This window comes from Protomyctophum parallelum, assembly GCF_964188405.1.
Source record: "Protomyctophum parallelum genome assembly, chromosome: 15".
In the NCBI taxonomy this organism is placed as follows: Eukaryota; Metazoa; Chordata; class Actinopteri; order Myctophiformes; family Myctophidae; genus Protomyctophum; species Protomyctophum parallelum.
In genome coordinates, this window is record NC_139710.1 from 17991330 (window position 1) to 18016719 (window position 25390).

Sequence of the window (25390 nt, forward strand, 5' to 3'; positions counted from 1 at the left end):
GTAAAGGTAATGAATGTTTAATTTTCAATGTGACAAAGATTCCAATCATAAGTCAACTTTGCAAAGAGCAGCCACTTAACAGCACTGCCGTATGTATAAAAGAGGTTCATTCAAATGCTCTGCTGTAATGCTTTGGTCCAATGAGTGCCAAGTGGATGTGCTGTAATTGTATGTTGACTGCTTTAGTGTTCATATAATTAATACAGAGGATTTCGGTAAACGGCCAGTTGTTATTAACCTGACTCCGCCAGCTGGTGGCAGCAGTGAGTTCCTCCTCCTGCTTCGCATCTGGACTCTCGGGCAGAGACGATGCACTCCGATCAAATGCTGATCGGAGCGATATGCGGCCGCTACAGGCGGGATCAACGTGAGACTGGTGACGTATTGTAGCTGTGCCGCAGCGCAAATGTAAACGCAACCTAACAGGACTACAACTCGAAATGATTATGGAGATATCAGATTTCTGTCCCGCTGCTTCGGGTTCATCGTTTCTGCTTGAGAGAGACCAGATCCAGGCAGGAGGAGGGTGAACTCAATACTGTCGCAATCTGGCGGAGTCGGGTTAAGTTGTTAGGCCCCCAGAAACAAATCATGTTCGATGTAATCCCTCTCAAATGTGCAGGTGAGAACGAAGACGAGAAGCTGAACGAGGTGATGCATGAAGCATGGAGGTTCAACAGGGACTGTAAACTACTGAGAGATGGCCTGCAGGGCCTCAGCTGGGATGGTCAGTGCTCTTTTACTTCTCTATGTCCGCAATGTCTGTGCTCAAATTCTTTAGAGTCTCACAGAGTAGTCCTTTAAGGCACTTTTATTGTTTCATCTTTACATGGGAAGGTATGCTGCAAGGCAAGCAGCAACACAACGAACGCATTTCGGCCAGGGGCCTTCGTCAGCGTTGTAAATGCAGCAAACAAAGCGACGTGTCACATTTATACTGTCAGACGGTGCGACATCCTCCCCTGTCCGGGTAGATACACACCACAACCAGCTAAACCCATTCAGTATTAAGTATATATGCTGCAAGCAGCAACACAACGAAAGTGCAAACACAATTAATTTACATATTCAGCAAATAAATGTTTAACAAAAAAGTCAGTTTGTCCATAAGACTTCGGTAATTCATAAGGCACCAACTGCTGGTATCAGGTTTTAGGTCCATGTTACAAATACATAATATATATCCAACATTATTAAATAGGCTCACAGGGCATCCTTAAAGAGGAGGGGGAAGTTAAGTACTCAGAAGAACTACACCTTACAAATGGTATACACACAATCACATGAAGTGCCAAAGAGACTACAAACAGGGTTATTCTTAGTAGAAAGGAAAGGTAGAGCAACAAAACCCACTAGCAAAAACATTCTTTTTATGTTTTAATAGTATCGGTTTTTATAATAGGAAAAATCCTGACGTTCGAGAGAGTTCATAAAAACGTCAAAGCATCTATATGTTTCTTAATAATGTGCCATTTAAGCATTGTATAAGATTCAATATTTTTTATTGTTACAGCTTACTGTATATACACATACATAAGAGCAAACTTCTTTCTCTGAACTGTATAGCAGCAATAATGGAGAATAACAAACTATTGGTCAGAGTATGTACATACATACATGTTGCATACCCATATACAGTACTCTTTGAGGTGCTTGATGCTGCAAATAGAGTAACATTGTTTCATTGGAGTGCATACAGCAGTCCTTGAGGTACGAGAATGTGCTGATAGAGTAAAATTGTTAAATTGGAGAGTAACACTTCCCTTAAACAGTTAAACTATACTTGTCACCTGACCGTATATCAATAAATTACCAATAGAAAGTAACCTGCAGAATGAAAGAGGACATCACGTTTAAGCGACTCCAGTATACTGTATCTGTTTACATTGCTCAAATGTATGCATGTATTTGCATTGCTCATTGACAGCTACATTGTGTGTGTGTGTGTGTGTGTGTGTGTGTGTGTGTGTGTGTGTGTGTGTGTGTGTGTGTGTGTGTGTGTGTGTGTGTGTGTGTGGAGAAATAAGAGAATAGTGTAGACTCTATAGAACGATTCAGAAACGGGTCTCATGGTCACAGGCAACGTATTTCCTGTAGGCAGAGATGACATATCTGTGGTGTAAACAGTCAGCTCTTCTACTACATTGAATGGGAAAGTGACTGATGTTAGTCTGCTCAAACGTTACTCTTTTACCTGCTTTTTAGTAACACTAACTTTACAAAGATGCCCAGAACATTGGGATGAACCTGTGTAGTTTATGGCTGCTCCAACAGTAGTGGCAGCAACATTCTTAGGAGAGAAATGGAATGTCAAAAAATACACTGCAGTGGCTGAGACCAGAGCCATAGAGTAATGGTTGAGATGAAGCAGTGAAAGTTCCTGAAAGATACATAACGTCAATCTTAACCAATACCCAATCTTTTCATACAACAGAAAGATTGGGTATTGGTTAAGACTGACGTTATGTATCTTTTAGGACCTTTCATTGCTTCGTCTCAACCATTACTATATGGCTCTGGTCTCAGCCAGAGCCATCTAATAGAAGAGTTGCGATATTGAGGGGGCAGAAAACAGCCCGGTACGTGGTTCATGTACTCTTGCGAGCCCATAGACTCCAATGCATTCCGTAAACTTCCAGTTGTCCCTATTTGAAGCCTTCAAATACCCCTATTTGAAGCCTTCAAATACGGACAAACCAAAAGAAGTCTATGTAGAAGAGGACATTGGACTGGCCCCATGAAATGAACGGAGTTTGCGTAACTCTGTCTTACTTTATGTCTCTGGTCTCAACCACCATGGGGTATTTTTTGACATTCCGTTTCTCTTCAAAGTTGAATGTTGCCACTACTGTTGGAGCAGCCATAAACTACACAGGTTCATCCCGATGTTCTGGGCATCTTTGTAAAGTTAGTGTTAGTAAAAAGCAGGTAAAAGAGTAACGTTTGAGCAGACTAACATCAGTCACTTTCCCATTCAATGTAGTAGAAGAGCCGACTGTTTACACCGAAGATATGTCGTCTCCGCCTTCAGGAAATATGTTGCCTGCTACCATGAGACCCGTTTCTGAATCGGTCTATACCATGGGGTCATATTCTCTAAGGGGTGATTCACATTTCACACTATGGTCCTGGGTGCGCACTCAGGACTTGGCAGATGTTGTGGTAGTGACTGTGTGAACGATGTGTACCGTTCCCGGGAGCGCATCGCCCAACCTTACCCAGGATCACAATCAATCAAGTCTTGCATACGGATTGCTGCAATGTGAAAGCCATCCGTACTAAAAGGAGGAAGTGGACTATAATCATAATTTATATATTTTTATAATGACACATTATTTTACCTGGGTTGTACTTCTGGTACTTCTACTTGAATGTTGACAAAGAATGATTGATAAGCCGCTAGTGTTTGAGTAGCACGAGCTGTGGGAGCTAGGACAATACCATGCATTAGTCAGTGACGTCACTGTTAACATACCAAGGATACGTACGTGACGTCACCGTCATAAAGACGAGAGACAACGTTGCATTGTGCCGTTTCCAAGACCATCAGCGCACACTGCTTTTAGTTGTGTATTGTTATGTTATTATTACTAGCCCTTACCCGTTGTGAGATATTTGCGACCAGGTACTGCGCCCTGGTCGCATTTTTTTATTCACTAATAAATTCATTATTAATCATTAATGTGTCAAATCGAAAAAAGGTCTCCGTTACGCCCTCCATATTCATATGGCCAATGCCTGTGTGAAGAGCGATTGGTGCAGGCAATGAGGAGATAATGCTTTGTTTCTGACACACAGACACACACTCAGACATTGTTAGAATTATAGTAGGATGATGATAGTATGATGATGATGATGATGATGATGATGATGATAACTCAAGACAACATCAGGAACACAGTCAAACTTTATTATTTGCTCTAAACTCTGAAAGTGACTCTTCTTCTGTGACATGACATGCTCTCAAAGCCCCATAGTCCAGTGCGCTGTTGAATCTCGGCCAATGTGAATCATGGCCAGCGGGGACCAGGCAACCGTATTTGGAAACGGTTCGAATGAAACGGACTCTGTCCCTCTCAGTGTGAATCCCCTATAAGAGAATATGACCCCAGGGTCAAGCTAGATGAGAAAATGTAATTTCTTTAGCTGTATTGCTAATGTATTGATTACCTTTTCATCAGGTCTGATTCTCAATTATGGTAAATTTAAGTGATTGTCCATGTTTCTATGTCTTATTAATGATGAAGTTATTAATATCGATATAGATAGATAATGCGTTCACTTTTCTCTGTGTTTTCAGGGCGAGGTTTTTCTGACAAAGTGGACCGCTTGAAGCTGGCTGAGATAGTGAAACTGGCCATTGAAGAGAAGACTAATCTCCAAGAGTCTCAGTAGCAAACAGTCTTTCTATCTCCTTTTCTATTGTTTATTATATATCCCTTTTAAGCTCATAACTGTAAAGAGGCTTTTTTATGTAAATTAATCCGCTAAGATTGACTTTTTCTCCCATTTATTTCACTTGCAAGATCTATTGTACAGCTGTAGATATATTTCAAAGAGGAGGCATTAGTACCATAATTTTTTTAAATGAACAACTGCAAAGAACATGAAAAAGAAGATATATTTTCACTTTTTTCAACAAAAGAAAAGACAAAAAAAAGACAAAAAGAGCAGAAAAACTCATCGAAAGAAAGAAATTATTTTCTGGGAGGGAATTTTTACTAGCCACTTGTCCAAGACGCTATGTGTTATCCCACTAATTTTATTTCATTTTATTCTATTTTATTTTTGCTCTTTTAACCATCCTAAGAATTATATTTATTTAACAAAGAATTCCATTATTTTATACTGATCCTTTAGCCTGGCAATAGGCTCTAAAGTAGAGTCAATAGATTGTGACTGTTCTTCCATACACAGGCTACATTTGAATTGTCTAAATGTGTTGATGTTTGTTTTTTGTTTTTTTCCTTCTATGTAACTTCCCATTGACCTTTCTAGCAGAAGTCTGATGGGGGGAAATGTTTTGCAAGGGAATCTAAACGGGTGCTGCCATTTGTAGCCCTGCATTTCATCCTTCTGCCCAGCACCCTGGTAACAAAAGGCCCTTAGATTGCTCTAAAACACTAGAGGGACTGGCTTGTTAGAAAGCTAGATTTCTAACAGATTTTCCACAAACACAACAGTGCCTAATGAACGATTGAAAGTGCATCGATTAATACATTCTTTGCCAAGTGTTTAATGGAGGAATGGATGAGGCTAAATTAACTAATTTAATATTTTATTAGTAAAAACAAAAAAGAAGTACGGCTTTCTTCATTTTGCTTATCTGACAAACTATGTTCCCTTTTGAGGGTATTCAAGAGTTTGCTCTGGCAAATTAAATGAAGTGCAGTGTTGTAGTTCAATAGCTGTATTTGTTTTCCAGTGTATTTTGCCCCATGTAGATGTGATGCTGGAAGGTCTTGAGTTAAGGATGATTTATACTTAGTTGCGTGCCGGTGTTAACCAAAAATATACGATCCACAAACTGAAACGTTTTTTCAGTATGGGACACGCAACCAAGTATAAATCAGTCTTCATTAGTCTTCATGTATGGCATTGATGTTGTTTGAGATGATGCAGTCAGCTGGGTTTACTGTTTTTCTTAAATGTTGTCGAATGTACTGGAATTCACATCTGGGCCAATGATTCAACGCAATGGTTTCAGTTGCTTTTTTTTTACTGCTTTGCTCGACATGCAGGTTGAACAGAGAAAGGAGGTTCATCCTGGGAAAATATCAAGTTGGTTACACTCTTGCATTCCATTCAGACATCCACCTAAACACCTTGTTGTTAGAATGTTAATCTATAATGCTGTGTTTTTGTGGGTGGCCTATCTGTTTTAGAAATGTTAACATAATCATGCCTGGCTGACAAGCTCACTATACATATCGATAGAATATGATTGATCATTGATCACATTCCAATGAGTATCATATATCAGTAACAGTTGTAACATTCTGACAGGCAAACAAATATGCAAAATTGTTGTTTACAGGCTGTGGTTGACTACGGTAATCTTGAATTCACAAAAAAATCACCATTCCAAAATTAACATATTAAGGGTAGGTACTTGGGGCACCGGAGGTCACCTGGAGGTGGCCGGTGGTCCGTGGCCGGAAGTGTAGGGGTTGGTGAATGATGATAATGAACGTTCTTATTAGACTGGGATATTAAACTGAAGTATCCCCACTGGTTAGCCGCCTGTCACCGTTTTCACCATGGCGACACTTGGAAGAGTGTCAGATTTTGATAGGGAGGTAAATACAGGGTTACTAAGTGATGTGAAACGGATGAGTTGCTATTACCCAGCAAGCGTGCTTGCTGTTGATTACACCCCAGATAGGGTTTAACCTACGTCTTTATATGGGGCTTTGGCCAAGTAGTGATCCTTTCTATCTTGTTCATTTCTGAGTTTACATTCACCTCCTGATGGTGTACACCCATCCATTCTGATCCTCGGTCAGCATTTAGGGTTAAACCTGATAAAATATCGGGTTGAGGAAGCTGTCTTGTCTTCTGCAATCGGTCTGTCCCTGAAATAATCAGATTGATAAAGACGGAGATTTTGCTGTTGCTATGCTATAATTATTATAATATGAAATGCTGCTATTCTGTTCTCGTTCTGTATGGTATCACAGCAGCAAGCCTTTAGCATCCGGTACGGCTGCTAACACATCTCATGGGCTCTCATGGTCTACCACCATCACCACCGCCTGGCAGATCGGAGAACACTGATTCTGTATCACCATCTCTTTGACATCCTGTTACTGGCTCAGAGACGGCTCCTGACTTAGGCACACATTTTTTGTATCATAGGTGGGACTGAGAATAGTTAGTGCCACATTTAATCTACCAATGACTGATAATGCAAAGTTCATATCTTGTAAGTATTCCCCTGGTGTCGGTGGCCCTGTAAGACTGGTAGAATTTGACATTTGCTGGTTCCCATAATTAAAAATAGAAAGGAGAGGTTACACAGCTCGTGGTCACAATGCAAAAGATACTTTTTATTAGGTTGCCAACGTTCCCACAAATGCCTAACTTTTACTTGGCAACGAATTAATTGGCAACGTTCTGATAGAGATAATAGCATGCCCCACATTTTGTCAGAATTTTGTCTTGGAGAGACATCAGCCAAACCGCGGTAAAGCTGGTGTTTTGCAATGTCAGCAGCTGGCTCACACACAGGCAGAATAGTCCAGTGGCATCATACCTGTGGTCCTATGGGGATGAGCAGCTGCAGACTGAGAGGCTATCAGACGTGTCATGGCCGGCATGTGGCTACAGAGCCCTGGTTTGTCTTGGTGAACAACTTCATCCCTAAGAAACTAGAAGGGTGAGCTCTGTAGAGCACACATCTCTTCCAAGAGGCAACCTTTCTCTCTTGACTGTGAGCTCTACCGCCGGGCACAGCTCGGACTGATTTGAATGTGTGCAGACATTAAGCAGCAGGCATTAGCAGGCTTCATATACAGTACATCAGTCTACTTCAGTCCTCTACCAGGGAACCGGTTCCACAGTGTACCAATGATGAATACATGCCTTACCGTGATTCTTTTGATGGTAATGTACAATACAGGAGTGTAACCAAGTCCTGCATTTCAGCCACCTTTAGAAATGCCACCCTTTTCGGCAGTTCAGTTGGCTCTTGTACCAGACAGGATCAGTCGAACCCAGAAGTAATAATTTGACATCAGATCAGCTGGAATTGCAAAAAACATAACTTGCTGTGTTACAGATTGTGCAATAGTGACTTAAGACATTCATTTTGTTTATTTGTTAATTTTATTCAAATGTCACATTGTTAACAGTGTATGCATGTATGGTACATGTTTTATGTTCTGTATCTGTGTTGTCAGTATTATTGGCTAACAGATCTTCCACACTCGCCTCTCTCTTCATTGGATACAATCAAAGAATGGTCCCATTGAATACAATTAACCACTAAAGCTCTATTTTATACTTTGAAAATTGTTCCCTATAAGCCCAAACTAGACAAAAGTGGGTAATTTCTCCATCCTCTTTGCTTACACATGATGTACAGGTAATGATGAATATGTGATTGATCTGCCAAAGCACACTTACCACTGCACTGTTTTGTCCCGGTTCAGTCATACAAAATGAGTTATTTCGTCAGAGTGGTTCTCAGAAGGGATTGTCCAGGTATTTGATTGGGACCATGTTGAGTCCACAGTTCAGTGAAGTTAGAACACAAACACCCAAGAGGGTGCATGGTCTCTTGTTCAGTACTTTAATTTTTTATTGTAATCATTATTTATGTTATGTATTTTCTTTTTAAAAGATTCCTTTAAAATTTGTTTGTTTGGAGATTCCCCCTATTGCTGAAGTCTTAGCCTTTATACGAAAGAAGCCGAAACGACAAATGGGATCCCTCTATACTTCTTTTGATTGACGTGTAGATTAATGTTTTGACTCGTTATTTTTGGCCTTCAAATACGTATATCCTTTTTTAGATTGAAAATCACAAAAGTTTGTGCGATGTACTAAAACATTTAAGGCAATTTACATCAGGAACAAAGTGTAAGCCTTCGTTTGTATGTTTGTGTTTACAGGATATGGTTAAGACATTTAACAAAACACTAGCACTATAATTATGACACAATGCAGTGTTGGTGATTTTCCACTAATTGTTCCTCGAGTTCAAGGCCTGTGCTCAGAAAAGATTAGAAGTATTTGTGGGGACAGCCTTGTTATGCTCACCCAGCCATTGTGCCTTGTTGATTAGGGGCACTGCCATCCTTAAAGGTTAGTACTACCCCATCCATACAAATTAATGATGGGATGAAGGGGATCAATCAGAATCATGTTGGCACGGCAATGGTTAGTATTTAATTAATCTGTTGGGGATAATTGGCTTTACCTAATCCTTCGATTCTAATGCCAAGAAATGCATTCTGGTACTGATTCAGCAGACCTGTGCACTTTAGTGGAACTTGATGTTTTCTTGTATTTTGACCATACCCTGTGTGTGTGTGTGGGGGGGGGGGGGGGGGGGGGTTATGTATGCTCATGCTGAGAATATACTTGATTATGTATTTCTGGAGGCCTATCAAATATCAATGAATCAAAGCTGCTTCCTGTTCTCCCACCAACACATTTAAGTCATAGCCACCACAAAGAAGTACCTTGGAATATCATTGAAGGGCGGTGTATTTATATATGTTGTGTAGATGCAAGGCATACTGTATATCAAACTTGATATTAAAACATCTACTTTTGAATATGCCATGAGAATTGCATGCTCTTGCTGGATACCATGTGGCTGCTTTCTGCACAGTTCAGCTCAGTGTTATTAAACTCACAGAATGGTAAACCGATCTGAAAATGCTACCTCCCCTCCCCACATCCACATCCTGGTAAGTAGATGCTACTCCAGGATGTCGTTGGACTGACATTTAGAAAGACAAGACTAGAAAGTAAGACTGTTCAACCCTAGACTAACTCATTTTATTTAAGTTCCTCCTCTCCTTACCCCTATGTGCACAGAGCCGAGATGCTGTATTTATTCAGGGTCCCAAAACTCCCATCCATGTAAACAATGCTGATCTTGGAACAATGTCTGTACCCCTTTTAACACCATCCTCTTATTTGAGCTGGTCCTAGGGCAGAACCAGACCATGGTGCATCTCCAGAAGTGTGTCTCCTTATCTCCCTACTATCAGCACTAATTACTTACTAGACAGTAGGGGGGAGAGATGGATTTTCCTGGGGTTTGATGCATTGCTAGCCTTTTGAGACACAGTATCGGATGAGTGTGTGAAATGTGAAGTAAATATTTGACTTGAAAGTTTAAACTGATTTACCTCCCCTGGCTATGTAGAACCGTCAAGGATACAAGTCTAGTAAGAAAACCATTCAGATGTTTTTCTCTGGTTTGGTAGTAATGTAGCATGTACCTGAACGCCATCACGGAGACCTGCTTAACTTCCGTCAATGTATCATTGTTTTAGCCCTTTGCCTTCTTTGGAATGTCATCAATATGCTGACTTTGTAATAAAGGAATTCTTTGAATTTTCAACATTAAATGTTTGAGATGAATTATTACAGATAACTGCTCATCATTTTAGTTACGTTCAGGTGTGTGTGCATTGCCTTATTTCTGAGCTTTTTTTTTTGTTTGTTTTTACTTTACTGGAGTATTTCCAATAATCAATACTTTTACTCTACATCCCATGCCACTACAATTAGGCCTATTTGAAAACTTTATACTAGTTACAGATGTTGATGATTATTACAAAACATACATTAGCCTTACATAGCTGTCTACCACTATTTACTTACTTTTGGAAGGTGTTTTAATACATTTGTACTTTTACTCAAGTAAATGTATACCAGACTTTTACTTAACAGAGTATTTCTACAATCTCGTAGTCCTATTGATACTTTTTTATTTAAGTAAAGAATTTGACTACTTCCATCACTGCTTCTCCAATCCAAAGTGCCCACCTTACCGTAACCTTGGGCCGACTGAGCACTCTTCCCTAGCTATAGTGCCCAATCTTCCCAAAAATATGGTGCCCAGATTTTCCTAGTGGCCAGTGAACAGCTTTCCTGTATTAATTTCAAGTGAACTACTCGGGAAATATCAGAATTGCACGACCTTAGGCCGTAAGTTTGTGTCTGTGTATTTATGTCATTGTTTATGTGGATATACAAATGAAAGAATTTCCTCCCGTCCTTCACGCCACCCGATCTAGGGTAGGGGCGGGTGCATAAGGTGCATACTCTGCTTGCAACATCCCGAAATTAAATGATTGAATTATTTCAAAACACTACGATCAGCAATCGATCGTGAACTTTGAACTGGTCAAGTAAAGTTTCATTATGGAAAGGAGTTTGAAGTCCTCCATTCTAACTGAGTTGACTGTATGTAAATGGTGCAAACTGACTGACTGACTGACTGACGTGTGTGTGTGTGTGTGTGTGTGTGTGTGTGTGTGTGTGTTGGCACGCGCGCACGTTCACCGGGCTCACGTGGATCCTCCGATTCGTGCCACACTCAGGTCTCATGGACTTCCTGTAAATAGTGCCATGTAGTAACGTATGATATCTCCAAAGATGAGAAACGTCCTTCCATTTCTCGTGGTCTAATGCACATAATATTGTTCTAATAATAAAACACATCTCAGCTTTATTGCTGTCAAAACAGAGCAGACATATTTTCGGTTGGTCGTGAACGTGCCGTGCCGCGGCTGTCATAATATCCCTCCGCTGTTTTTTGTCCCCTTTCAGACTGTTTTGGTCTTTTCGCTGTTAGCAACGGACAGAATCCAAGAGAGCTGGAAACCCCGTTTGACATAATCGAAAATAACATTTAGAATTGAATAATCAATTGACAAGAGGTGTACTAGATACGTTTATTGCCTAAAAGCAATTGGCAAATATTGTCTTTTTAAGATAGCTTTTTTCCCTGTTTTAATAGATATTGTACATATTGCTAATTTAGCTAGCTGATTAGCATAGCATCTTCCTTTACAGCCAGCCAGACTAGCCCGGCCAGTCTGCTCTGCTAGCTAGCTTGTATCATCAGAGTGACTGCTAGCTGGCTGTCACGCAGCTGAAAGGTGTCTCCGTCGTCAGCGTGCAGCTGGTCGTTTTAAAACATTAGAAAACACTTGCAAACGTTGTCGTTTATGGGATCACCATGTCAATGAAGGCCGGTGGAAATCGCAAGCCCGGCGGTGGCAGCAGCGCCGGCGGTGCCGCTGCCTCTGGTGCTGGGGGAAGCGGCGGCGGCGGCGGCGGGGGACGGCAGAATGTAGGCAGGTCGGTGAAAAGAAAACACCCCGTGGCTAAATTATTACACAGTATCTGATGATGATGTTGACTGTTCTCCGTGTCACAATGACAGTGAGTCCTCACGGTGTTAACTGTAGGGAGTGACATTTTTGTTAAGCTGTGGAAAAACGTGTCTTTTGTGTGTGTTCTGTGAACGTATTTGGGCCTTGTGACGTGCTGGTCCCCCTAGCTTAACGTGAGGCCTGTCTGCTCCGGCGTTGGAACTTCGACCTAACGTTACCCCTTCATCATCCATGAGAGACAATCATGCACAGCACACGGCATCTGCCCGTATATTTGGGCGTATTTAGAATGAGCACCGTATTTTCACCAGAGCTCGTGGTTGTATTGTCTGTTGCTTGTTTGCTGATGTTAACGTCCACTAGACATAATCCAGCCCTGTCTGAAGTTCATAGCTGGGTAGGTAGCCGCTAACAGTTAGCTGATTAGCCGTTTGACAGCCCGTGCTTTTAATCAAGTGCGCTTGCCTGAGCCTCATTCAGTGTTAATGTCTGTTTAGTGGAATGCACCATGGCAACTTTGATCTGCAATCGACTGTAAGAAGATACAGGTTTTGTTTTGACATGATTGACACGGGTCTGGCATGTTTCCGCAACAATGCTGCAATGGGTTTGCCAAGAAATTGATACAAAATGTGTGGGCGCATGCATGAGAGAAAGGGGCGGGGTGGTGAAGGGGTGAGGAGGAGAGAGAGGAATTACAGGCTTTCAACCTTGACGTTGCTGCTTGTGTGAAATAGTGTCCTTGAAACATGACATTTATGAAATACTCTAGATCACCAATGCAGTAGATAGGTGTTTGCATATCTGTGCGTTTTACTTGATTATTTGGAGAGCCACTAGGACAGCTTGTCCCTTTCAATGCATAGGCTTTATCCAATGGGGTCAAGCCTAAGATGTTGTAAAATTAGGTTGGACTATAGTTAAGACACCCCTTGTAACTGTGGCATGCACTAGCCTTAATAATAGTGTTGGTATTTTGATTTAGTTGTCATCAAAGAAATGATTATATGAGCTTTTATTGTGCTGCTGCTCATGTTCAGTAGTAGCTTGGAGGCTAATATTGTTGGAAATGAATGAAACTTGCTGTTCAGTTAATTATGAAAGGTGGAATTTCCTACTTTCACTCGACTCGGAGGAAGAAGAGGATAATTGTGTGTTTAGGGCACTGTGCCAGCTGCCATACAAGGTGCATTTTAGGACACGCTAGAGAAAGCCCACAGTGTTTGGCTGACAGCCACTTGAACATGAGTATACAAGGATCATCAGCCCATGCAGTTGTAGATCAGTCCTTGGTGGTTATGATAACCCGGGTTCTCCCCATTTAACCCCACTGTGATTTTTTTTACGGGTCAGTCCTACATCCTCCATAACAGCATATCATTTCATGTTGTTGTTTAGGGCTCCAGAGCAGTACCGTGTTACACAATCCCGGTAGAAAAACCCGAATGACAATGTAATATTTGACAATGATGTCCTTATTTCTTTCAGAGGACGACACAGTGGCAAAGGTCCTGCATCAGTAAGTAGTAGCCTATTTCAGACGTTTAATTACTTTTTCATAAAGCTTTATAACCTAAAGGCTGCTGCACTTACAATTCTCTTTTTAAATGTACATTTGCTGGAATAAGAACTATGGTATCTCTGACCGTCTTGGCTAAATAAAGGATAAATAAATAATAATCACAATCCTGTATATTGTGATGACAAAGAAGTTGTATACTGTAATTAATCAATTACTAAACATTCATTCAACTAAAATACATATGGTTCAATGAGTTGCACAGTGTAAACTACAATAGGTACAGCATCTTCATAAAGACATACAATCTAGTCCAGTCAGTGTTGAATATGTGCAACACACACACACAATATTGTATATTTAAACAGGGTTAATAGTTGTCGCAGTGCAATTCCTGTTTTGTTGTCTCAATTGTCTTCAATAATTTGCACATTGGAGCTTCTTTAAAGAGAAATAGGCAGTCTGTATAATCATCGTCTTTGGAGTAGAGTTATATCCATCCATAGCCTTGTATAAATTAATGTATCATTCTTTCTATCTGCAGCTAGCATTCATAAACACTGTTGCAATCAACAGTCTTTAAAATGTAGTACCTAAGTCACTTACTTACTAACATTTCTTTTTAGACAGTTTGGTATTTTGGTTTCAAAAGATGAGATACACTCTTGAGTAGGCCAGTCTCCATGGTTTACAGGCTTGTCTCCTTGGTCAAATGGAATTGAAATAATGTTGTTTTATAGAGGGAATGCAGGTGACATCATACCCGGAAGTTACTACTACTGACTGAGTAGCAAAAAACTACTTTCTGGCCTTGACAGCCCATACATCCAAACTGAAATTTTGCACTAATGACGTTAACTGACATTAACCCATTTAGGACTGAGGCCGATTCTAAAAACTCACCTACGTTTTCTGAAAATCTTCAAATATGTATTCACAAATTACTAAAAGTATGTTGCTATTTAGTATACTGTACATAGCAACACGAACCCCAAAAGGGGTTTGCCTTGAAGGGTAAAAAACACAAAAAGTGGTTCCTGTCCTAAATGGGTTAAACTCACTTTGCCGATTTACCACTCACTTTATGCATGTGCATACCCTCTATACATATGTATGTAGGTTTATAATACACATACAAGTAAAAACTGCTCAATGATATTTTTTTAAACTAAAGTTTTGCTTGAAAAATATATATTTATATTTCTTTTTAATATAATGTAGATTACCTACCAACTAGTTTCACACTCAATGACATGGAAAAGGAAATTAATCTTAACTCCCGCACAGATATGTTTTCTTCTAGATGTTTTCTAGAAGGTCTAGAAGGCCTAAAAGGCCTTCATTTTACCGACCAGTACTTTACAATATAAACAAATGGGCTCACTGACTGCTCAACGTTGTAAGTGAATTGTTTTTTTATTTTGTTTTCCTCAGGTTGCTTTCAATGGTGTTTATGCAAATATGAGGATGGTCCACGTCTTGACATCAGTGGTGGTATGTTTGCTCTGTGCTGTCTGGGAGATTTGGCTCCGTTCACAGAATGTCATGACTCATGTGCAGCGTATGCTTTTGGAATTGGCCCTACTGTATGTGTGATGCTGAGAAGGAGGCAAGTAAAGCAGAATATAAACTGTCAAAGAAAACCTTGTGTGAATCAGCCATGCAAGTCCTGCCTACTGTAAACGAATTGGTTACAACAGCATGCCTTGCAGGCTGTCATTCACCACATGCTGTTGTCTCCAAAATGTCCACGCTGCAATAAACCAAGCCTGTGTAATTATAAGAGACAGCTGGTTGCAGTAACAAAGTAGAGATTGATCAATCATTTGTATATTTCAGTTTTGCAGCAGATTTTCAGGGGGAGGGGGGGTAAATTGATACTACAATGTATGACTGAATATTGCACACAATAAAAGTGATTGGTTTTCCTTTATTTGTTTACAGGGGAGCAAGTGTGAGCTGAAAGTGAAGAATGGCACAGTCTATGAAGGAGTGTTTAAGACATACAGCCCAGAGGTAAGGATCACCAGGTCAGGTCAAGGAGAGATGGTCAGAAAAATATTGACAAAATTTGGTTTTCCCTATGCATGCATACTTTAAACGGATGCCCTCCCCCCTGAGTCACAGAAATACTGTTTTATAGGACTGGCATGATTCGCCTAATCCACGATTCGATTCAACTTTAAATTTTAAGGTCACGATTCGATACGATATGATTCAATCAAAATTTTGTAAAACCTATTTTCAGCACAGAGCGTTATATAATTATTAATTTAGGCTAATGTTTTGATTTGTAAAGAAAAACACTCTGCAATATTAACCCATTCTGACCTGAGATCAGATTCTAAAAGTGTCTTCGATTTTTCAATAGCTAAAGCATGACATGATGCCGACACCAAAATGGGTGCCCGGTCAGAATGGGTTAAGTCACTTGTTTGACTAATAAATGTAATAACAAATGAGAATGACATCAACATAAACTATGGGCTGTATTTTGCGTGTCTTAAGTACCAGGTCTTATTACTTAACTTAAGACCTGGAGGCGTGGTCAATGCTCTTTGGCCACTCAGAATAGCCAAATGGCATTGATCACGCCTCCAGGTCTTAAAGGGACACTTCACCCTTTTTGCAAAAAAATATATGTTAATGACGTTTAGAAGATTTAGAACACTTTCCTGGAGATCTTTATGTGTGTAATATGTGGTTTTAGATATTTTAGATTGTAGCAGTGAGCCTGTTGTCTCTGATGTCATGGACACTGGGCTCACTTCCTTCCTGGACTACATGTTGTCTCAGTAGGACAGCCCTCCCCCTATCCACAAGGAGGAGCAGTGCACCAAAGAATTATGGGAATTGTAGTCCAGGAAGGTAGTGAGACCAGTGTCCATGACATCAGAGACAACAGGCTCACTGCTACAATCTAAAATAACTAAAACCACATATTACACACATAAATACCCCCAGGAAAGTGATCTAAAGCTTCTAAACGTCATTAACATATATATTTTTGCAAAAAGGGTGAAGTGTCCCTTTAAGTTAAGTAATAAGACCTGGTACTTAAGACACACAAAATACAGCCCTTTGGGTTTTATGCCCTAACATAATTTTCAGGTGCTTCTTTAAGATGATGATGACATTATTGTTAAGCTCTACTCTAAAGTAACTAAATAAAATAGTAATGCTAAATAAGTAACACTGTTTAAGTCCAGCGTTTTCCAACAATTCCCAAGAGGCATGACAAGCTTTGTTCAACAACATCACTGTGGACATTTCTTTAGCATGGGTCGAATTATGTGGGGGTTTGCTCTAAAAGAGCCTGGAATTGTTGGCTGTGTCATCTTTGGAGTTTGGACAGATCTCTTTGACTTTGTGATGCCTGATAATAATGCTCAGCTGGCTCATATAATGTCATATTTGTCGTTTTGCCAGGCTGTGGGATATGGCACTTGTGGAGGCGGATCATACGGTAACGTTTTGTAAACGATGCGTTGTGTGCCCTCATAACTCACTGCCACTGGACAGCGGGAAGCCAAAATATGTCCACACTTTTGACTCGAAGGAAGTGGAAGGATTCTTCTGTTTGTTTACACTACTAGTATCATCATCATCGCTGACTTAAGCAGTGGCCATAGTGATCTGAAATCGAAAGTAAAGCAAAGACGTGCAACACGACACTACTAGTGGAGTTAAGACTTAACTTCACTCCTCTCTGCGGAGTGCGTGTGTGTGTGCGTGTGTGTGTGTGTGTGTGAGAGAGAGAGGGAGGGAGTGTCCGTCCTGAAGTCAGACTTTTACTCAGACAGGAACGTCCGTGGCTCGGAACGTGCGTATGCAATGAAATATCGCGAGTCGGCTTGTGATTTCGATACTATGTATCAAACGTCAATTTAGTTTCGATGCGTATCGAGAATCGTGATAGCCTTACTGTTTTACTAGGGACTATTTTACCAACAGTACTTGGATTGGAACTCAAAGTAATATAATTTGGAAGAAATGCAAAGCAATTCAACATAATATAGAATGTTTTGTTTTACTTAATTAAAAAGTGAATTTCTGATGTAAACGGAGGGTCCAGTTTTCAGTGAGTTTCTTTTCTGAAACCAAACCTTGTCTGTGCTATTGATTCACTGGTAGGAGGAGGCTGAGAGATTCTTCCACCAATGCCACGTATTGGCTCATCAATACTAATCCATCATGTTTTCCTCAAACTTCTCCGTAACAGTTCCTATACAGTCCATGTCTATAAGGTATTATGAACATACTTATAATAAATTGTAATCAGCTTATACAATTTAAAATGACTTAAAAGGTCTTCCTGTATTTCAATGTGATCTGCTTATTGCGTAGCCTGAAAGAGACCTATGATTTTCTGGGAATAGAGGGGTGGACCATCTCCCGGCTGAGACAGCCGGGGATCCCTATTGGTTCACCAACCTATGTGACCGCCTCCCCAACCCCCTGCCCCCTCTGCTACCGACTCCACACATTGGAGAACACTGACGTCGCCACATTTGGAGTGACGCCCCTTTGCACTCTTATTGGTTAGCGAAAATACAAGATTCACTCCGCTTGTATGCCAGATCTCATACATGTTTTTTTTCCTCCATTCGGAGGAAAAGATTACAGTTATGAGAACTCATAAATACTGATCCACCACAATGCCGAATGGCATTGCCTGGTGAAACACACGCCAAGTTTGAGACCATTCAGCGTTCAGTTGAAAGCTTTCTGAGAAAGGCCGGCCACCGAGTGACATAGATTGGTGACATTTTTCGAGTTAAGCCGGCCACAGAGTGAGTCTCTCTCACACACACACACACACACACACACACACATTGGTGAATTATAGTATAGATGTATCACAACTATGACTGATTGATTGAAACTAATTTAGTATCATTAGTTTAGCATGCAAAAGCTTAGCTTAGCCCATAATGTAAAAATCCCATGGGGGGTTGTTTTCATTGTGATCCTTTCAATTCATCAAGACAACATTACATATTGGCAACAACACAAAAAGCAATTCTAGATATATTTACAGAAAAGAGGTGGGCAGGGGATGACACACCAATGGGGCTCCTTCTGTGGATCTCGTGACTCTGGGAGCAAGACAGGAGGGGTTAAGATTAGCCAAGTCCGTTATAATTTGAGGACAGCCATGTTGACAATTATAAGACATTTGTTTTGCATGTACTATTTGAAAAAGACAATTCACACTGAGTTTCTGTTGAGTGCCTGGCCATGCCAGAGTCACCGCTGCTGGGAAATTAATCCTGGTCTCTGCGGAGGTGGGTGAGTGTTGTGTGTTTGCCACCTGGAATACAATACAATACCATAATATGGTATACAGTATATTATACAGTATGCAAAACCCTCATAAAGTAACTTTGTGTGATTTCAAACTGGTATAGCTAAAAATAAGGTATTCTGCCAGCACTAGAACTTGTGTGCCTAGTTGCAGATATGGAGTCAGTTCTGTCAATTTCTCGCTCATGGTTAAGTGTGCAGAAAGATGATGCCTAGTCAGCACTCCGCTGTGGGTCCTTATCCTTCCCTTTTAGGATGAGAGAGGAAGCCTATTTCCCTCTCTTTCTCTCAAATTTTAGTTGGCAAGAATCAGACATTTAACGCAAATAATTTTAGCAGTTAAATTATGCATCTCTGTTGGCAGAACAAACTATTATTAATACACATTTCTCTGACCATGTTGTACTATTGTGTCCCTCAGTGTGACCTGGTGTTGGATGCAGCTCACAGAAAGAGCCCTGAGCCTAGTGCGGGCCCCAGGAAAGAGGATATCGTAGAAAGCATCATTTTCAAGGCTTCTGATGTTGTAGTGTTGACCTTCAAAGATGTGGACCTCAATTTTGCCAGGAAAGGTACAAAAGCTTGTGTATATATATATATATAATTTATAACGCACACGCAACTATTGTTCATACTACCCAAATATGTTTCTTTCAACCTGTAGACGGTATAGCTGTGTTTGCATTTAGGATGATATACTCAGCGTTATTTTACTGTGGTGATGTCGTAGAGATCAAGTCGCATGTATGCGTCTGCACTGAGAGGCCAGCCATTGTAGAATAATGTGAAATATATTGATTCGTCTGAAGGTCCCCCTGGCGCAGCTAGGACACTCAATAAAAAGCCTGATTGAGCCTCCTTCATCTAACTCGTTTTGATTCCACACAGTTCTTTTAAACCAGAATAGGCTCTAGGCTGTGTGGGAAAGTGTTAAGATTCATGGAGTGATTGCCCCTTGAAGCTGATCAGTTCATCAGCCTACTTTTTTGACCCAACAAATGTCGGGTATAGCGTATTAAGCAGGGTCTATCGATTGCAGATTGCAGGTTTACCAGATTTGATTTGACGTTTTTATTACAGAAATATTGAATAAGGATCAGACCTTGTAACCCAGTCACTTCAGATGAAATTATGTACCGAGTTGAGATTTCTTTTGATAAATTGGAAATTTCCTGCCTGCCAATTAGTCAGTTTCTTAGTCAGTCAATTGCATATGTCTTCTGACCCTCTCTTTTGTCTGTCTGTCTGTCTCTGCACTCCAATGGTGTAGTCGCATCTGATGCAGGAGTGGCAGGTAATATATGAATGTTTTCTAATCTCACATCTACACACACACACACACACACACACAGATTAGATTTGATGAAAGCATGATGTGGCAAATTCCAGGCTTGGCTTAAGCCTAAGCTTTTAACAAGTTACTTAAATGAAATAACCTTCATGTCTTAACATCAAGGCTTAATCCAGGAGAAGTGACACAGCTTCCATAAACCCCAAGTTGAGAGTCAAATATCTGATTCTTCACGTTCACGTTTTCATCGGATACACCATTGTGTTGGCATCAGTTAATCAGTGTTAATCAGCCACCGATATGCTTTCTAGGCCTTGTGATCAGAGCGTTTGGAGAAGCTCTCAAGGCCTGAGATGCACTTGCCTCTATCAACAACCAGATTGTATACTCAATTTTGAGTCTGTGTCACAGCAAACCATGTCTGCTTACAGTGCTTGTGTACCACTTACAAACGTTGCTGTGCATTTCTTGTGTGTTTGTCCCCACAGACAACTTTACAGATGCGGCAGTGACTGGTCGGATCAATGGCGAACACAAGGAGAAGGATCTGGAACCCTGGGATGGAGGAGAGACCCACACCTCTGGAGACAGTCTGGAGTCACTGGATACAGACGTGGTAGGAACAAACAATGTATGCAAAATCCTAACCAACACTCCAACACTGCAAAATTCAAGTGTACACATGTAGTCTTGCCTATGTATTTTCATTTTCCCATTGTAAACTGAAGTTGCAAGCTTCTCTGTAATAATAATAATACATTTATAGGGTTAGGTAACCAAAGACCATGGGATTTTATTAGGCTGAAGGGTCAAATTCAAAACTAGGTAAAACATAGAGAAGACAAAAAGGCTCCAGAAAATGTAGAAACACACACACACACACACACACTAAGGTTGGGCGGTATTTTGGTTTCACGGTTTGATACGGTTTAATTGTATCATTAAGGTTTCGTCCGTCAAAACCGGCCAAATCGTTTCACCTGACATGAGCGTTGGTTGGTTATTGTTTACGGAAGCAGTAGAGCATGGCAGCATCGCTAGTTTCCATGATCCATCCGTCCGTCTGTCCGTGTCTGACTAAATTCTTGTGCCAGTTGACGTGTTTCTCCCCCGCCCGCCTCGCCCTTCTCTGGTCGAGCGGAGTGAGAAGAAAATGAACGTGCACCATGACGGGCAACGCTGAAGCCAAGCGGCACACGACAAGCGCTAAATATTAACCCATTCAGGCCTGACGTCGAAATTTTAAATAAATGTTTTCTAAATCATGACAATTTTCGGAAAGATTTGAGTCACATTTTAACGATTTTTCTAAAATAGCAGACCTACAAGCTCGTAGCGTGCCACTCGGTGGCGCGCTATGAGCTTGTAGATCTGCTATTTTTCAATAGCTAAATTATAACATAATGTTTAAAGCACCAAAAGGGGTTCCCACCCAAAATGGGATAAGCTAGCCGTGTGTGTGTGTGCTGTATGCTGTGTGGTTTACGTCAAGTCACAAAATCATGTGCCACGGAATCATTGCTGTGAATCGCTATGAAACAGCTATGCTGTGGAACAGATTTGTTGCAGCTCAGCATTGCCAAAATATTCCTATCAGCAACTGGCCCACTCTCTGTCAGGCATAAACTACTAAACTCAGTGGATCGTGCTGAAATAATTGATGCGAGTTGTACAGCTGCGCCTCCACTTCCAATCTAGAATTAATTATACGTCGCCGTACTGCGGAGCGTGTGCAGAAAATAGCCGATCTACAAGCTTACAGCGCGTCGTTGAGTCGTCGCGCGTTGTTTATGGATGCGTTCATGACTCGTTTGTTTCTGTCGCATCATAAGATACTAATGTAATGGGTAAAATAATCACTGAGATCTACGAGTGGATGATAGATCAGAGTCAGACTGTCAGACTCGGAGCAGGCAGCCAGGCAACGCTGTTTGCCTGAGCCTGGGGGCTCAATACAGTAGGGTAGGCAGAGAGTGACGAGACAGGCACATGACTGACGATACATTACAATAGCGAAAGGGGCCATCTTGTGGCGATAGACTGTAATAGCAGTCTCTGATTAACAAAATGAAATAATGACAACGCATGGCCACGTTAAAATTAATTAGACGGTAAAACCGGAAACTGCAGTGTTTTGGTCATTGTAAAACGGGGTTTTAAATTTAGCAAAACCGCCCAACCTTAACAGGTTCTACTGCTTATCACGCTTTACCCGCATTTTAATCAAATATTCTACGCTGCCGAGATTGTGTTATTACCTTTGCAGCATACGCCGAAGTATTCGCGCTTTTGATCTGTGAAAATCCGTTAGTAAACACTCCCAGCATTTGTTATTGAGCCGACAAAAAAGCCACTTCCTTGATCCGGGTCACAGACAAAGAGCAAAGTGAGCCGTGTTTTCAGTGGTGAAAATGGGTTACAAAATCGTGGGATAAAATAAATAAATAAAAAAGAGCAAAGTGAGCCAAGATTGTCTCTCTCCCCTCGTTCACCGGCCTCAATTTCCCAGAAGCCCTAGCAGCCCAGTGCATGGGTTGATTTCCGGTTTCGTCATCATAACATGAAGGTCTCGTCGCCAGGTCCGCGGCAAAGACGGAGTTTATTTTTAATTATAAAAAAAACGGCGAATTAAACACATAAAACAAATGTCGGGTATAGCGTATTAAGCAGGGTCTATCGTTTGATTAAACAATTTAAAGCCCTCAAGGTGTTAACACACACAGCATGCTACTCATACTCATGTATCACCTATGCATCATTTCACAGTCTCTGACTCTTTCTTTCTTCCTCTCTCTCTCTCACGTTAGTCTAACGGGTGGGACCCCAATGATATGTTCAAATACAACGAGGAGAAGTACGGAGTCCTGTCTACATATGACAGCAGCTTGTCTACATATACGTAAGTCTGAGTAACCATGTGATAGATTTTTGTCACCAAGTCCTGTGTTTTCAACTTGATGAGACGATTTGATTGCTTAGAGATTGGGCTGTTCAGTCCACGTGTGACCACCTGTGTTTTTTGTAGCCTAGCCCTTGTATCTCTAGGCAGAGACAACAAAACAATCAAAGGAGGACGTACAGCTGGAATAGTGAGACAATTGAACATTGATTAAAAGTTTCTGATTAAAATATTCAGAATCACCTATTAAAAATGTTGTATTTGACAAAACTTGTTGCGCTCATTAGAAGTGAGTTGTGAATAGCTACATTCTATCCATTGGCCAATATAATGGTAACGTGTATCCTCTTTTCTCATAATGTTTCTACAGCGACTTTCTGTTTGCTCTGATGTTTGTTCTTTGTTTGCACAGAAGCTCAGCATTTATTCTACCAATGCCTACATTGTGTTGAGGACATAAGCTTATGGCCAGGGGTGCACATAACATTTTTGGCTAGTTCTCAGTGATGTAGAGATGAGTCAGAGCACTAAATGTCTGTATTAAAGATTACTGGGTCAGAATTCAGAATATGCCTAGTATGCACAGGAAGTCGTTTTGTTTCTTAAACTATGAATCCGGGGCCCCCTTCCTGTGGGTCACCGTCCTCAAGATAATTTATTTTCTTGTTTTCCCATGATTGCTGTATTTAGATGATCAACCACCACATGTTTAATAGGGATTCTAGTTTTCCTGTTTTTAGTTCCATTGTTTTCAGTTTTTTGTGTCCTAAATGTGCCCTAAATGTGTTTTTGCGAACGCAGTGAGCCACTTACTATGACAGCAAGGGCTGAATGTCTGTGTGTGTGTGTGTGTGTGTGTGTGTCACGCTGTTACACCACCGGCCCGCCACCAGAGGGCGCAGCTGTAGCACACACACACACACACACACACACACACACACACACACACAGGGCGCAGCTGTAGCACACACACACACACACACACACACAACCACACACACACGAGCTGCGTTCGCTTCACGCGTTTGCGCGTCTTACTTGTAATATTGTCTGGACTCATACAGTAGGAGGTGAAATTCATCACTTTGAAATGAAAGCTTATAATGCCCCCCCCCCCCCTCTCTTTTTAAATCTACTTTGCGCTTCTTTTCTTAGAGTTCCCTTGGAGCGGGACAACTCCGAAGAGTTCCTGAAGAGAGAGGCACGTGCTGCCCAGCTGGCCGAGGAGATTGAGGCCAGCGCCACCTACAAGGCCCGCGTGGCCCTGGAGAACGACGAGCGCTCCGAGGAGGACAAATACACAGCCGTGGTGCGGGGGGAGAGGGGGGACAGGGACAGGGACACGCACACGCTCAGCAGGTGAGACCAGCACACACTCACACACACACACACACACTTGACAGCAGATCATACTCAGTGTCACACACATACGGCATACACAAGACTGAGGCCACATTTCGACGACAACGGTCTGTAGAGAAAACGTGGCAGTCAAGGCACCTAGACTGCTAATCCTAGGTGCCTGACAGCGTGTCGCGGGTTTTCTCAAGCATTAATAGGCACTTTATATGATCAGAAATAACAGGAAATTGTATTTCTGATTCTGTCAAACTCCCCAAAGGCCCATTTTGAGCTAGGAAAAACACTGGTTGAACAACAAGGTCTCCCAATAAAAAGAAGACACCCTTCGGGCATACAATATTTTGCTGTTTGGGCCATAAATATTGTAATTCCACATTTTATTTGATTTTCATTTCAAGCTGGCCTTGCTTAGTAAGTATTGTATATGAACAGAGAGGAATGTCGCGTGATGTTTGGAAAGTGGTGGCTGGTGGTTGCCAGGGACCAGGTTGTGCCTAAGTAACGACATGGTATATCATTCGAACACTGTACCTGTGCACAGGAATTACATTTGTTTTTCAAGGAGGAATATGTGTTTGCTATAAAATCTCTCCTTAGTCCTTTTCAGAATCGGTTTTATTTTCACTTCCACAATACACACTGGGCAATGGGCATACAGGGGAGCAAATACCGTTCTCCACAACTCATCGTGCTTCACATTTAAAAACAACAGACGCAGATTTTGATATAATATTGCTCTGAACAGTCTCGAACCAAATCAAATCCAACCCCTTTATTAAGAGAACTGGTGACGTGTACATGGTTATCTAACCAGTTTTCCCTGTGGCATGTCTTTGTTTATGTATATAGAGAAAACAAGTACATTCCCCCCAGCCAGAGGAACAGAGAAGCTATGTCCTGGGGGGCGGGACGTCAGAATTCACCCCGTCTGGTTCAGAGTTCCACCGGACCACAGACTCCCCGACCAGGACCTCATGACTACAGCCCCAGCTCTGGGGCCGACCAGAGGGTAGTGAATGGAGGTAGGGGGTTTTACATTATGCAACCCAAACAGTTCTAATGTTTTCATGTGTCATTGTGTGGTCAACCTCACATCTCCTTGTTAGACGATGTCATAACAGAAGTGAGCTTGGCGGATATTCAAGGAG

General features: G+C 41.2%; 2 protein-coding genes across 13 annotated transcripts in view; both read left to right on the plus strand.

Annotated features, from left to right (window-relative positions):
* Positions 1–10088, plus strand: part of mapkapk5 (MAPK activated protein kinase 5) — a 28334-nt gene extending 18246 nt beyond the window's left edge. For both annotated transcript variants that reach the window (XM_083784237.1, XM_083784238.1), the window contains exons 13-14: positions 623–727; positions 4301–10088. In XM_083784237.1, the coding sequence (XP_083640363.1) occupies positions 623–727; positions 4301–4395 (200 nt within the window). In that variant the 3' untranslated portion in view covers positions 4396–10088. The remainder of the gene's footprint in view (positions 1–622; positions 728–4300) is intronic.
* A 1222-nt stretch (positions 10089–11310) lies between these two features.
* The window catches only part of atxn2 (ataxin 2), a 33881-nt gene continuing 19801 nt past the window's right edge, over positions 11311–25390 (plus strand). For 6 of the 11 annotated variants that reach the window (XM_083784225.1, XM_083784228.1, XM_083784230.1 and 3 more), the window contains exons 1-10: positions 11311–11829; positions 13353–13383; positions 14818–14877; positions 15328–15399; positions 19112–19262; positions 19961–19984; positions 20470–20612; positions 22789–22880; positions 24036–24239; positions 25092–25264. In XM_083784225.1, the coding sequence (XP_083640351.1) occupies positions 11708–11829; positions 13353–13383; positions 14818–14877; positions 15328–15399; positions 19112–19262; positions 19961–19984; positions 20470–20612; positions 22789–22880; positions 24036–24239; positions 25092–25264 (1072 nt within the window). In that variant the 5' untranslated portion in view covers positions 11311–11707. The remainder of the gene's footprint in view (positions 11830–13352; positions 13384–14817; positions 14878–15327; positions 15400–19111; positions 19263–19960; positions 19985–20469; positions 20613–22788; positions 22881–24035; positions 24240–25091; positions 25265–25390) is intronic. The other 5 variants (XM_083784229.1, XM_083784231.1, XM_083784226.1 and 2 more) reach the window with 1 other exon arrangement.